Source organism: Prunus dulcis, chromosome 1 (assembly GCF_902201215.1).
Source record: "Prunus dulcis chromosome 1, ALMONDv2, whole genome shotgun sequence".
NCBI lineage: Eukaryota > Viridiplantae > Streptophyta > Magnoliopsida > Rosales > Rosaceae > Prunus > Prunus dulcis.
This window is the reverse complement of record NC_047650.1, coordinates 32,983,652-32,998,229: the sequence shown is the minus strand read 5'-3', so window position 1 is coordinate 32,998,229 and position 14,578 is coordinate 32,983,652. Positions and strand designations below refer to the sequence as shown.

General features: G+C 36.5%; 3 protein-coding genes across 4 annotated transcripts; all 3 read left to right on the top strand.

The window, feature by feature from the left end:
* Positions 1 to 764, top strand: LOC117615586 (basic leucine zipper 4). The gene has a single exon (XM_034344687.1). It carries the CDS (start codon positions 19 to 21, stop codon positions 478 to 480), a length of 462 nt encoding a protein of 153 aa, XP_034200578.1. The 5' UTR covers positions 1 to 18; the 3' UTR covers positions 481 to 764.
* A 3,844-nt stretch (positions 765 to 4,608) lies between these two features.
* On the top strand, positions 4,609 to 10,274 carry LOC117616536 (kinesin-like protein KIN-7N). 2 transcript variants are annotated; one of them, XM_034345876.1, is made up of 18 exons: positions 4,609 to 4,843; positions 4,946 to 5,035; positions 5,134 to 5,252; positions 5,328 to 5,441; positions 5,518 to 5,599; positions 5,707 to 5,774; positions 5,928 to 5,990; positions 6,129 to 6,271; positions 6,353 to 6,455; positions 6,557 to 6,637; positions 7,045 to 7,113; positions 7,189 to 7,248; positions 7,363 to 7,515; positions 7,645 to 7,938; positions 8,371 to 8,454; positions 8,567 to 8,725; positions 8,808 to 9,080; positions 9,718 to 10,274. In XM_034345876.1, the coding sequence occupies exons 1-18, from the start codon at positions 4,696 to 4,698 to the stop codon at positions 10,153 to 10,155; spliced, it is 2,541 nt and encodes an 846-aa protein (XP_034201767.1). In that variant the 5' UTR covers positions 4,609 to 4,695; the 3' UTR covers positions 10,156 to 10,274. The 2 variants fall into 2 exon arrangements, with proteins under 2 accessions (XP_034201767.1, XP_034201768.1); XM_034345877.1 differs by lacking the exon at positions 5,928 to 5,990.
* Positions 10,275 to 12,277: 2,003 nt separating this feature from the next.
* On the top strand, positions 12,278 to 14,017 carry LOC117614608. The gene is made up of 3 exons (XM_034343478.1): positions 12,278 to 13,033; positions 13,199 to 13,295; positions 13,414 to 14,017. The coding sequence occupies exons 1-3, from the start codon at positions 12,527 to 12,529 to the stop codon at positions 13,947 to 13,949; spliced, it is 1,140 nt and encodes a 379-aa protein (XP_034199369.1). The 5' UTR covers positions 12,278 to 12,526; the 3' UTR covers positions 13,950 to 14,017.
* Positions 14,018 to 14,578: the final 561 nt, after the last annotated feature.

The window sequence follows — 14,578 nt, the reverse complement described above, 5'->3', positions numbered from 1 at the left end:
TCCCTACGCTACACTCAAATGATCATGAGTTCCTCAGCCATGCTCTTCAACCACGAACCGGTCCACTTTAACCGGTTTGAGTGCCCGGTTCAAGAAACCGGACTCACAACATCCGAAATCCAGGAACTGCTGTCCCTGCTCCAAGAGGGAAACTCGGCCTCTCCAAACTCCGGTTCAGAGGATTCGAACCGAGCAGTTTACTCGGTGGACGAGAAAAAGCTTAGGCGCAAGAAGTCGAACCGTGAGTCAGCCCGGCGGTCCAGATGGAGAAAGAAGAGGCAAGTAGAGGACCTGAGCAACGATGTGAACCGGTTGAAAGTAGAGAACCGGGAGCTGAAGAACAGGTTGGCCGTGGTTTCCCAAAAGTGTCACGTAACATGGAGAGAAAATGACCGGTTGACGTCCGAGCTCCTAGCCCTAAGGGCCAGACTTTCGGATTTACACTGGAATTTTGTTGCCATGCAGATGCAGTCACAATAATATATAAAATCCCAAGAGTAATTAACAAAATGATCATCATCATCATTTATATTAATAAGCTCTAATTAACTGGTGATTAATTAGAGCAAGATTAAAGAGTAGAGTAGGTAGCATATGGTTGGTCTGGTCGGGGTACATTTGGCTGCCTGAAAATGATGGGTTTTTTTTCTTCTTCTTATTTGCTAGTTCAGGTCGAAAATGTGGTGGGGATTTGGGCTAGGCATTTAGCTGGCTAGATATCGCCATGCATGCATATGTAAATATTTTGGAGGATTATAATGAAAGTGGAGGCTCTTGTTTACCTTTTTCCATTATCTGCGCTGCGCTCACGAAAAGGAATGTTTGTTTCACGTTGTTGGTCTATACTCTTATGTAAAGATTCGAGAGTCAGTTTGTAGCTTTTTGGTTTTGCATGTTTCTTTTTTTCTCCAAAATAATATAATTTTCTGTATGTTGCATGAAAATTGATGCTTGCTAGCTACAATTCCGTAACATATATATATATATATATATATATATATATAATATGCGCAAATTTGAAAAACACCAACACCTAAGAATACGTTGGACCCACAAATGACCAACACCTAAAAAATTCATGCTAATACATATGGCTATAGCCTTTACCTAAACGATTCGTGTGTTTCTACTTTGTGTGATATATACAAATATAAACTAACGTAATTAACATGGGCGTTTCCGTTTTATGTTTACATTTTGGGTGTAAAACGAACCAAATCGGACCGTGTTTATCCCTAATTTCACGCAACTGTTAAGGGTGTGTAAGGGTATACACCTATGAGTTTGTTGCATAAGGTAATATCACAAATTTTGTTGAAGAATATTGAAGTTCCATATCGAAAACTTAAAAGAAATTAAATACCTCATATAATGAATAGTTCCACTACTAATAACATCGAGACTTTGTATATAAAATTTCACACTTGCTAAATAGATAATTAAATTAGAGACAATATCAATATTGCTAGTAATAGGCCATAAATTCACCTCTCTAAAATTTAACAAATCTTAATACACAATATACATCGATGTTCACGATTATTGAAACTTGTTCCTAAACCAAAGTATTTGCATATGCATATTCAAATATTGAATCTGTCATATGCTTCAGTGCAAACACTGAAAAAGCTGATACCATTGTATCTTATTTCTTGAATTTAGTTTAGATATATTTAACATGAAAGGGGTTAGTACTTAAGTGTGATTAGATATGAATTTAGATTAATTATCATGCGATTTATACCTACCCATAACTTTTTTAATTGGTATTTTGCATCACATGTGCGCAGCATTACCTTCCTTCCACTAACCAGACAAAGCCATCTTATGTTTACCTAAAAACTGTACGAGAGAGACGAAACAACAAAAGTTGGCATCTAGATTAGGCAACATGCGACACATGGACTTACCAGATAGAGTGATAGAAAAAAAAAAAGGAAAGAAATTAAAGCAACAAATCAAGACCAGATAATTAAATTTGTATTGTCATCATCAATCAAGCACATATTAAATTTGTATTGTCATCATCATCAATCAAGCACATAAACAAAAATTATTTATGCTTCTTTTTTATTGGATTAGGGGAAAATATTAAGGATATAATTAAGAGACTGGAATTAAAGGCTATATATATGAAAATTAATTTTTGATCTTCTCCTTTACAGCTAGCTGGAGCTTTTTCAGAAGTAATGCTTAGTTCATATTCAACCATTACAATTGGTATTAGAACCAACCACCAAATCTAATTAAGATTATTTGTGTATGGTAGCATGCATATGTTTCGGTTTAATAGGCTTCAACTTTTGACGAGTCCATTCAGAGAAAAAGCAACCCAACATTTTATAATGGAAGATTCTCAATTCATCCTTAGCACAAGCTAACGTACATATCCATCCATTGACGCTATTTTTCATTGGTTGGGTTGAATTAATTTGGAGAACGATGATCAAGTAAACAACCAAAAGTAGTAACTAATAATTATCAACCTCTTTTTTATTTTTTTATTTTTTAGCGATTATGGAAGGGGGTTTAACTAATATTTATTTTGAGAGTGATTCTCTCCAGATTGTTACGGCACTTGGATGCTCATCTTTGGATAGATCCTTTATTGGCCTTATCTTAAAGGACTCCAAGTTTTTGTTGTTACAGATCATTGGAGAAGGCTTTGCCCATGTCCGCCAGACTGCAAATGAGGCTGCTCACCGCATTGCTTGCTTTGCTTTACACCTTGGAACACCCGTCTCTTGGTTCGAGGAATCTCCAGACTTTCTAGTTGATGCTTTATTTGAGGATTGTAATAAGTAGTTTTTACAGGTATGATCCTAGGGGGACTGGGGGGGTACTCTACATGTGGTTAGGTTCTTGCTCCTGCTTGCAGTTGAGCCAGTAAGGCTATTTAGTTAGACAGACGACCGAGCCCATATGTGTAGAGAAACTTGCCTAATTTCTGACGACATTGCCCGGTTTTTGTACTAGTTATGTTTTGCTATCAATAAAATCCTATCGCTATTCTCTATAATATATATATATATATATATTCATTGAGTGCATGAGAATTTCGAACCTTTATCCACATGAGTGGAGGTGGAAGAGCTCCACTGACTAAAGCTATACTCGACTGGGCTTTCAACCTCTTAATTATGTAGCCTTAATTGTATTTATATGTTTAATGTATTTTGAAGAGTTATTCTTGGCCGTGCTTAATGGATATTGGACAAAGAAAGGGTGCATTGACTATATAACTTATACTTCCACCTTGCAATACAATTAGACAATTAATCTTGTCGTGGAATGGATTATGGATGGGGCATTTTCAATCCAGATGCAAGGAATGGATTTGATTCTTGGATTTGTAGCCCCCATCAAATCGCCAAAGCGATATATAATTAAAAGGATCAAAATAGTAAAGCAAAAGAAAAAAGACTTACAGGCCAAGACCCATTTCAATATTAATTCAACCTCTAATAACTAATATAGAAAAGAAAAAGGAGAAAACTATCATTCATTCATGCATTAATTTACTCCATTAAACACAACTTCCGTTCCGTGACCTAATCCTCCAAACTCTTGACCATGCTAGAAGAAACTGTTTCTATGAAAAAAGGAGCAAACTTTCATTCATTCATCCATTAGGCCTCTTTCTCGACAGTTTCTTCATTTGCAAGTTCATCACAACTAACCCACGCGTCAAAGAAAGGCACACTTTTTAGATCAAATATGTTACCACGTGCTTAAATTGTTGGTAATAATTTAAACAAAAGTACTGATAAAGTAAAAAAAAGTTGGTAAAAGTAAATTTCTTTTTGACTTCTTCGTCTTCCTATGTTCATGCATGGCTTGGATTTTGGATTTTGCATTTGTGGGTCAAGTGATCATCAAGAGAATCATCACCCGAAAAAAAAAAGGGTAACAAAGTTAGGGCAGGTATATGTCATGTCATTAGTTTTTTGCAATCTCAGTCACTTTCCTTCTCCCTTCTTTCTTCCTATCTTTCGCAGTCAATCTTACACTTTCTTATTTCTAGTGGCTTTCAAAATCACGTTACTGCAGCTTGCTCGAGATTATCTCTAATTAAAACTGGAGTGTTCACTGTTTGTACCATCACTTACCATTCGTTCGACCGTTCTGAGCACGACCCAAATATAGAGGGTCTCGCTCTTTTGTGAGAGTGGTCAAACGAGCGACATAGTCCAACCGTTTGACTTCAGACTTTCTTCTTTAATAAAAATGGACATGAATTCTATACCGATATTGGATCAAATTGGTTAGTTTGATTCAACGGTTAAGAGATAAAATCTCATCTAAATTCCTCACCATAAAATTACTCTAGAGATGGACTCCACAAATTTGGGCCGTACTGCACTAGTTCAAAATGTGGGAGATAGGCCCATTGGGGAACAAAGAGATCACTATTTGGGCTTCCACAGATTGAGCCCATTTGTTTACGTGTCTCCTGGATTTGGCACCCAAATTTTCAGGGCCGACGCGCTAAAATTCAAATTTAAAATTTTTGGGCCGTTACCCTGAACCGTTCGAATCTGGACTGAAAATATCATAACAAACAAAGAGAAGGGCATTTCCGTAAAGCGAACAAATTCAAATCAGAACTTGTTCGAAGTGTTAGCCCGCCTGCGGTTTGAATGGGTGAGAAAGTTTAAGCAGCCGTAGTAAACCAGAGACTCAGTAAAGGATTCAATGGAGAAGATCTGCGTGGCGGTTCGAGTGAGACCTCCTGTATCTCAAGATGTCTCCAATGGAGGAACTTTCTGGAAGGTCGACGACAACCGCATCTCTCTTCACAAGCCTCATGGCACCCCCATATCCGGAGTCTCTTACGCTTTTGGTAAGGACCTATACATTCACACTTGTACATTTATTTCAGTATTCGTATTTGTTTTTGTTTCCGAGAGATTTACTTGTAAGAAATGTGATTTTGTTGTTATAGATCATGTGTTCGATGAAGGCTGTACGAATTCTAGGGTTTACGAGCTTCTTACCAAGGACATTATTCATGCTGCAGTCGAAGGATTCAATGGTATTTGAGAAAATTTTCAAAGTTTCAGTTCCGTTTTAAATTAATTGATTTGATGGAATTTGTATTTAATTTGATATTTTGATGTGTAAAATTTTCAGGAACTGCATTCGCGTATGGGCAGACCAGCAGTGGCAAGACTTTCACCATGAATGGTTCTGAAAAAGACCCAGGAATCATTCATCGAGCAGTTAGAGATGTATTTGACAGAATCCAGATGGTAATGAGCTTTATAATTTTTGTTTTGAATTTTGATGCCTACTGTATTGATTCTGATGCTACTTTGCATTCTCAGATTTCGCACCGCGAGTTTCTGATTCGAGTTTCCTATATGGAAATCTATAACGAGGAAATTAACGACCTTTTTGCAGTAGAGAACCAGAAATTGCAGATTCATGAGAGTTTGGAGGTTGGTTACTGACCCTTTTGACAATTTTAGATAGCTTCTTTAAGTGAATTGGAATGACTGATTTTCTCGTGTTCAGCGTGGTATATTTGTTGCTGGCCTCAGGGAGGAAATTGTCAGTAATGCTGAACAGGTTTTAAAGCTCATTGAGTCTGGAGAAGGTTCGCACTTTGTAACCAAAACTTGAGTAACAGGGTTTTATGTTTTTGTATGCGCTCTTACTTGAATATTCGTTCTTAATATGTGTGTGGTGAAATGTTTCTTGCAGTTAATAGGCACTTTGGAGAAACAAATATGAATGCTCGGAGTAGTAGATCTCACACTATATTCAGAATGGTATGTCCATATTATATTTTGTTATATGATAACCACAAACCATTCTGTGATAAAAGAAGTATCCCTCAGTGCACTTTCAGCTGCTTTCTTTAGGTCTGTCCAATTATGTATTGGATTTACTCCTAATTAGTGGTATATGTCTTGTGAGTTTAGGTAATTGAAAGCAACGCAAAGGACACTAGTTCAAGTATTGATGCAATTCGTGTGTCTGTCTTGGTGCGTATTCTTTTGCCATTCTGTGTCTATGTTGACAAACTGTTCCAGATATTTGTTCTCTCATGTTTTAATATATCTGAATTATTTACTTTCTGATTCTGTGATTATTAGTCTTTAAATTTTAATTCGTGCATGCAGAATTTGGTAGATTTAGCCGGGTCTGAACGGATTGCTAAAACTGGAGCTGGCGGAGTACGTCTTAAAGAAGGAAAGTACATAAACAAGAGCTTGATGATTCTTGGTAATGTAATTAACAAACTTAGTGATGGTGCAAAAAACAGGTATTTGTTTCTCTTTTAGTAAATCAATTCTAGCTGAATGTAAAATATTTTTTTTTCTTTCTAATGATAACTTTTATGCAGGGGTCATATTCCTTATCGCGATAGTAAGCTTACCCGTATACTTCAACCTGCCCTTGGTGGCAATGCCAAAACTTCAATTATATGTACTATAGCACCAGAAGAGGTAGCATATCATTTGCTCCTATGGTATTATATTTATTTATTTTAGCATCATACGCCAACTGTATGGTTTATAATTATAATAAAAATTATGGATGCATTTAGGTACACATTGAGGAAACAAAGGGAACCCTTCAATTTGCTAGCAGAGCTAAGCGCATCACTAATTGTGCTCAAGTGAATGAGGTTTGTATCTTCTTGTGTATTATATTTGACACTATGCTGTGCTAGCTTGGGATTATAACATCTTCAGAAACTTCTAATTAGGATGTTGATGACTTTGTTACTGCTACACATTCGTCTTTTCTTTTGTTTTTTGGTTCATTGCAGTAGGAAAGTTCGAGTATCATATAAATTTTTGGGTATGAAGAGAGTGGTGTTTCATGGGAATGAATTCTTAAAAGTTCAAAAGTTATTGGAACATGGTTTCAATCCATAACTTGCCTCAACCACTTTTTGAACTTGTAAACCATCCTTTTTCTGTTTCATTAGTTTTTTGTTTTTATAAAGCTTCTGTATCTTTTCAGTCTGTTTATCTATTCCTCTCCGTTTAACTTAACAGTGGAGTTTAATAACGGTTGAATCTTTCACAGATTTTGACAGACGCCGCCTTACTGAAGCGGCAAAAACAAGAGATAGAAGAGCTTCGTAAGAAACTTCAGGTAGGAATCATCACATGTCATTTTACACAAAAATTAAGGCACAAGCTAACATAACTTTCTTTGGTTGAAAATCAGGGATCCCATGCCGGGGTGCTGGAGCAAGAGGTATTAAAATTGCGAAACGACTTGCTTCAGGTATGTTGTTTTTGCCCCCAATTTGCGGAATATAGAGTATCATCTTCATCATCAAGTATAACTTGTGTACATTCTTCGTTTTATGCACTTAGCTGCTAACTTTCCATTGTTCAGTATGAACTAGAGCGGGAGAAGCTGGAAATGGAACTGGAAGAGCAGAGGAAATCACATAAACAACGCGAACAATGCATCAGGGATCAGCAGATCCAAATTGACAATCTCGGTAGTCTTTCTACTACTTCAGACCTCGACAGAAGTTCTAGTCAGGTATAACCTATATGCCTTGTTATGTGTACAAATTTTGAGTCATATCTATTCAAAATTTCATGTTTTATGTTGTTTTAGGGTCTTCAGGTTATTTCTTTGATGTTCTGATATTGTTAAATCTGTTTATAGGCACAAGATTCTGGTAGACAAAGCCTTAAGGAAGACGGTGATGACAGCTATAGTAAATCTCAAGGAGATCTCTTTAGGACCCCTTCTTTGAAGGCAGTTCCCCATTCCTTTGTTGTCAAGCGATCAAATTATTCACCAGTGCCCGATTTTAGCCCTCTTCCAGATTCTTTTAGCAACGTGGTTGATGAAGACATGTGGTTTAAAATGAACAAAGGTTTTGTAGCTGACCTTGATTCCCTTCAAATGACTCCTTCAAGAACAGTTCAATCCTTTCCGCCAAGTGATGAAACTGCTGTGAGTCTAATTTTAATCCACTTTTTCTTCACTCTCCTGAAATTTTCATTATTTTTCTGTTTGTTACATCGAAGGAAAGGGAGAAGCAATGATCCTCATCCTATTTTATCGTGTTGCATTTTGCTTGTTCGCTTGATGTATTTTCACTGTGTTTAAATTGTGATTAAGTTTGTCATGGTTGTGTAAGTTAAGTTAGAGATTGGTATTTTCTTTTGCAACTTGCCAGTATCTTTTAAGTGTTGTTGGAACTGCATTTGCAGCTTATATCTCATTTACAGCACATCTTAAAATTTAGATGCAACTAACTTTCCTGTGATATATGATATGACTAATGGACTACTGCAGTAACACTCACCATTTTGTAAGATTTCCAAAAAAATTGGGACATGATTTTTAAGAGTTGTTTTCATTTGTCTCATCAAATTTTTTCAGGGTTCAAAGGAGAATTACAAGCAGGAGGTCCAGAATTTGAAGAGACAACTAGAACTTGCCATTGAAGAGAGAGATGATCTTATGGTTAGTATATCTCATAAATTTTACTTGTTCTTCTTTGATACAGTAGAATCTAAAAATGAATTATACTCCTGCCCACATTCATGGATTTCCGTATTGATGCTTATATGTGTAGAGGAAACATGCCGAACAAGTTGTATTGAATGATCGATTAGTTTCAGAGATATCTGAACTGCAAAATGAAGCACAGCTAATTCGAGAAATCCCTCGAAGGCTTTCTGAATGTGCGGCAACTTGCAAAGATATTTATGTCGATGTTTTATCAAAGACTCAGGTAATAGTGCTTTTTCATGTTGGGCTCTCCCAACCTTTATTTGGTGCTATACAATGTACTAACACTAGGGTTATCTGGACAGAGCTTTTTATCCGATGAGAAAACTTCTGCGGCAAAATTGGTCTCAAGCATAAGTGAAATTGGCACAAGCCTTTTTACGACTATAGAAACCCATTTCTCAGTGGCATTTGGTGAAGGCCAAAGATCATTTTCCGAGACTAGTTCTCTGATCCAAGAACAGCGAGAAGTGCTCTCTGAGAGGTTGAACAGCACAATTAAATTATTGGTATCATCAGAAAGACCAAGGATTGAAAATGAACAAGTAAGGACTTCACTATGCAGCTGTGAACACAAGGTAGCTGCCTGGTCACAATTATCAAGATATTATCCATTAGTTATGATTTTATTCTCTTCCCTGTTGTTAAGGATATCCTATATGTTTTTAAATAATTTTGATACATAAGTATCAGTTACACTCAACAACAGTTCTTTAAATAAAAATAAAAATTCTACTCAAATTTTGCAAACCCTTGGGGCTAGGTCAAGCTGGGAGGAGGTGAGAAAATATGTTAGGATTAGGATAGGTCGAGGGTTTCATTTCTTCCAGTGTAACTAAAAGAAGAGTCAAAATGTTGTCATGCACATAGTAAACATACAATAGGAATGATTGAAGCTGTTATCATTACTTATTATGTTCCATAAATATGTTATTTCCAGAGTCTTCTTCCTTGCAATTTACTTGTACTTTCAGCAGATTAAATTTCTTGTTTGTCCTGTGCTTTTCGTATATCTGCAGAAGCATGTAAATCAATTTTTTTCTAATGATGTGCAAATGATTCCATTTATCTTGGTATTTCTGGTCCGGCCTTTTAAGTTAGCTGATCCTGCGGACATTATGAAACAACCAAATTTAGTTGGGAGATTGGGTGGGGAAAAGAGAGTAATTTAGGCTGGTTTTGTTTTGTCTTTAAGATTTAGTTTTTGTGATAAAGGGATGTGCAACCGGAGGAGAAAATGCATGTTGGAAGGAAAAACTAAGCAATGAACTCATCACTATCAAGGAAAGATACCATGGCCTGGAGGAAGAATTAGATTCCAACAACCAGCTTCTGGAGAAATCAAAACAAAGATATGATGCCTTGGAAGCTGAGTTTCAGCTTTTGAAAGAAGAAAGAGATTCTTTGCACAAAATCGTCTCTGAATCATCTCAAACACTTGCTCTGGCTACTGACCAAAAGGAAAATGTTCTCAAGGATCTGAATAATGAGGTACTCAGAAGGAAAGATCTTGAAGAGAAAATTAAAGAGTTTAGTGTCGCTTTTGGCTGTAGGAAGACATTGCTCATGTCTTTCCACAGTGAATTTAAGTCTAAAATTGAGAGTTTGAGAGCCAAAAATCCAGCTTCAGTGCCCAAATCTGTTGGATGTTAAAGATATCAAACAAGTGTAGGCTGTAATGTTTGTTATCTTGTATGTTCAGAATGACTCTTTTGAATGCTTCTTATTATGTATTTATGAAATGAAAAACTCTCGATTGGTAGATTTTTTTCGATCAGTTGACATATTTTTCCAATTTTCCTTCTGGCCCTTATTGTTGTAGCATTTTTGAACGGGACTTGTAACTAAAGTGATAAAGAGTACTAAAGTGATAGATATAAGGCAAACCAATAATGTTATGGGGTTCCAAGAATTTCATCTTACTTTTCCCTCTTCCCTGATCGAAAAGCAAAACAAAAATGCCCAAGGGCTATTCAAAATTACATCACATAACATGGTGGCCTGAAACACGCGAAAGGTGTTACCCTCAGAAAGAAAGTGAAGGAAATTAATGCTTTTCTTCTCTTGAGTTGATTAGCGATTTTTATTGTAAGATCAGATTTTGGTGGAAATTGAGGCCCACAAACCATCGCATCACGATGGAGAAATCCGCACTCTAAAGCCCCACAAGAAACAAAATAAATATAAAAGAATCCATCATCTATATTTTCCTGGAAAGGAAATCTGTCACAACATTTAATATTTGAGGATGTCCCGTTACTGTTAGGTGCAACAAATTCCCAATCCGTGATTTTAGCGTAAATCATGGAACCAGAAGACTAATCAGATTAGGGTTACGTTATTATATCATGTGTAATTTTGGGGACATTTTTGGTCCCATTGACATTACATACGTGACACGTGTTGCATGATTCTAATCAAACCTAATGATTTTAATAACAGAATTTCTCTCATCTAATCCAATAATTGTCGTTTATGAGAATTAAATTCATAATGTCCTTAAATCTAATGATACCATGTCCTTAATAGCTGATTTTTGTTTCGTTTTTCTAATCCAACAGTTTTCATATATTTTTCTATAGAGAAAATCAAGAATTGTATTCATAAATCCACAAGAACAAATACAAATACCCGCAAGAACAAATACATATATTCACAAAGAGATAATACAAATATAAAAATATAATAACCACACAAAATCAATTCATATGCAAGTCATATAAAGCCAAAAAAAAAATTAACATAAAAGCTGCATGCCTGAAATTGTATTCATTTACGTATATCTTGGTTTTATACAAAAATATGAGAGAATTTTTACTTTTTGGATGGAGAGAGAGAGAGTGGGAGAAGGTTGGTCAACTATCTCTGGGCCACAATCTGTAATTAGATTTTGAACTTTCCTTTTTTTGGCCAGTACATCACTGGAAATACTTTTACTTGCGATCCCCAACATTTCCATGTCGATGACATCTCTGTTTTTCTCGTTACATCATTAGTAATACTTTTGTTTTGTTTTCCTTTTTTCTGAAACTGCAGAACTGGTAATACTTTTCCTCGTGATCCCTAAACTTTCCTTGTCGATGATAATGTCTGTATTCGCTTGCATGATCGGTAAGCAAACTATTTTTCTACTTTTCTGGTTGGAACAAAAACTAATCGAGGAAAGATGGACATGGCCAAGTAAAAGGGACAAAACATAGAAATTAGAATATTTCACATGACGCATTCATAACATATGTTCACACACACACAAGTCAGCATGTGTGAGCTTAAGACAGCATTTCAAATATGGACATCTTATGACGCATACAAATACAATACATAAACAAATGTTAGGATATTTCTCTTTCTAAATGGCATCAAGTATTCGTGTTCACAATCGGACAACGTAACATTTTAGATTATGGAAGATCTTTGGACTTTCATTTTAGATTATTGGTAAGGAAATACAAGTATGGGAGTTGAGTTCTGAGGCTGAAGTCCATGCAGAACTCTATTCAATTTGCCTCTGTTCCATCAAAAGCAGGTTATGGTCATTGGTCACCACCACCGAGCACAAGTAAGACAGAAAAATTCTGGGACCATTTATCAATTCTATATATTGCATAGAGATAAAATTCAGGAAGAAGAAGTGAGGGCTCAATCAAAGACAGCTAATGAATCAACAGAAATTTATTTACCAAAACTACATTGAAATAAGAGACTGGATTAAAAACACACCTATAAGACCTAACTGGCAAGTTGCAACCAACCAACCAACCCTGGTGCTCATAGGTCATAAAGGTACTTTAAACAGTTAAATAGATACAACCTAGAAATTGCTTGCAGCTCTCTCTCTGACATTAATAAATACCCAATATTTCTTCTCTGTTCTGCTTCTGTTCAGCCCCAAGCTGATAGATATGATTTTTCTGTCTAAATTAACTCACCAGAACCCCTTCATCACCATCATCTCTCCTTTGCCAGCTTTTCTAGTTTGCACCCCAACTCTTCCATCTCAGCCTCTCCAACACAGAATTTTCTAATGGCTTCCACAATACAGAAGCCAGTAAAACAACTCGCAGAGCTCCTCCAGGAGCAACAAGAACCCTTTGTCCTAGAGGTTTACCTATTTGAAAGAGGGTATCTGAGAAAGAGCTTGAGTTCAAATAGAGAGGGTGGCTCTAGTTTCTGCAAGACTTTTAACAGATCATGCAGTTGGGGCCTAAGCAAGAGCAAGGGTGCTCTCCGCTGTTCCAAAGTACTGAGATCTGTGTATAACAAGCTTTTTTCAAGAAACAGTGGGCCAAGCAATAAGAGTTCTGAAAACAAAGAAGCAGAACTCAATGCCGACACCGAAATGCGCAGAAAGAACAAAGAAATTGTGGATTCAGGTAGATTTTCCTCTGCTAGCAGTGGGACACAGTATGATTCATGCTCGGAGGGTGAGAAGGATGAAGCCTCAGTTTCTTTGCAAAATGATCATAAGGCCTCCCTTGCAGCCGACACTTCTCAAGTTTCAAAACCCTGCAATATGATCAAAGAGAGAAAGGTAGAAACACCACTTTCCGAATAACCCTCCTAATCTTTTCATGTAAAAACACGATAACTACCGGTTGAAAACAAAAAGACTTTCGATCTCTGGAATATATATATATATATATATATATATATATAGTATGATTTGGTTGCTAACAAAGCCAACAGGTTGCTACAGATAGAACAGTTCAATGGAGGTTCATTGAAGAGTCACCGTAAGCAACAAAACCCCGTTTCAGCACTAAAAGATACACCACCTTCCCATGCAGATGCAGGTTCATCTCTTCATACTCTCATATTACAATAAATTATTTAAGCTTTTTTTATGTAGTTTTCTTTTGTCTTTTATTTAGATTATTTATTCTTGGTCAATTTTCTATTTTGGCGAAACAGTGCAAGAACTCCCGGCCATGTCAAGAAAAAAGGAAAGTCCATGTCCATCTACTTGTAATTTCAAGATAGCCGACGACTCAATAGTATCAGCTTCTCTGTGGGAGCTGCTTTTCCAGCCAGCATTAGAGAAGCCAAGAGGGTCTGGAGTTTCAGAAAAGCTAGAGCCAGTCAGGTCTAATATTAATCCTTCGCCTCACTTCGCGAAATCCAAGAGGGTGTTGCAGCAAACAAGGCAGCTTCTGTTTGATTGCGTGAGAGAGATGACAGAAACTCATGCAAAGAAAGAGAGAGAAAAGCAGCGAAACTGCAAAGGGTTCCTGGGAGCCGAAGAGATTGGAAACCTGCTTTATGAGAAATTAGGGACATGGGGCAATCAGGCTGGACATGAAGCCAACATAAATTTTGTTTTGGAGTTGGACTTGTTGGGTTCAGCTGAAGAATGGAGTAACAATTACCAAGAAAGAAGGGAAATCGGGAACGAAATCGGCGACACCATTTTAGAAGAGATCATCGAAGAAATTGTTGCTGAAAAGTGATAAAATAATTGTCTGATACCAAAGTTAGTTGAGCTAATTGAATTCTAATGATAGCAAACTCATGTCAACTTTGCTGTTTTCTCCCCATCATCACCATTAAGTTCCGGTACTTAATTAACCAAAAAAAAAAAAGAAAAAAAAAAGAAAAGCTTATTTACTAAAGAGAACACAAAATGTAAAACAAAGAGATCATACTCTTTATTTTTTAGGCAGACATATTCATTATTCTTAAGCGACAGGAGAATAAAAACCTCGGCATTACTGCATGAAGCAAAAAGCATTTTACCAGGCCATGATAAATTGGTTGATGTAGATATTTGAACAACCGGCATAGAAAGATTAGATTAGAGTGCCAAAATATCCCTCTCTGCATTTAATGTGAAAGTCAGTCTCACTCCAAAGGGGCCATATGCAGCCATCATATGGTCCCAATCAGCTTCCAAGATAACATGAGAGATAATATCATCCTGTGATGCAGTTGGCCAACTATCTTGCAATCAACCAGAAATTTATATGGCACAAGAAAACTCGAAATTAGGGTAGGATCTAATGCACATTTCAAAAGAAAGCAACTTGTCAATCCCGTGGTCCATAGACATTAATCTTATCCCCGTCCCATAAATTCTACT

Bases quoted from the DNA above. Each gene is read 5' to 3' on its own strand.
- LOC117615586 (XM_034344687.1), top strand. From the start codon at position 19: ATGATCATGAGTTCCTCAGCCATGCTCTTCAACCACGAACCGGTCCAC.
- LOC117616536 (XM_034345876.1), top strand. From the start codon at position 4,696: ATGGAGAAGATCTGCGTGGCGGTTCGAGTGAGACCTCCTGTATCTCAA. The intron at 5,775-5,927 runs GTATGTCCATAT...TTGTGAGTTTAG, and splicing joins CTCACACTATATTCAGAATG to GTAATTGAAAGCAACGCAAA. The intron at 6,456-6,556 runs GTAGCATATCAT...GGATGCATTTAG, and splicing joins GTACTATAGCACCAGAAGAG to GTACACATTGAGGAAACAAA.
- LOC117614608 (XM_034343478.1), top strand. From the start codon at position 12,527: ATGGCTTCCACAATACAGAAGCCAGTAAAACAACTCGCAGAGCTCCTC. The intron at 13,034-13,198 runs GTAGAAACACCA...AGGTTGCTACAG, and splicing joins ATATGATCAAAGAGAGAAAG to ATAGAACAGTTCAATGGAGG. The intron at 13,296-13,413 runs GTTCATCTCTTC...TTGGCGAAACAG, and splicing joins ACCTTCCCATGCAGATGCAG to TGCAAGAACTCCCGGCCATG.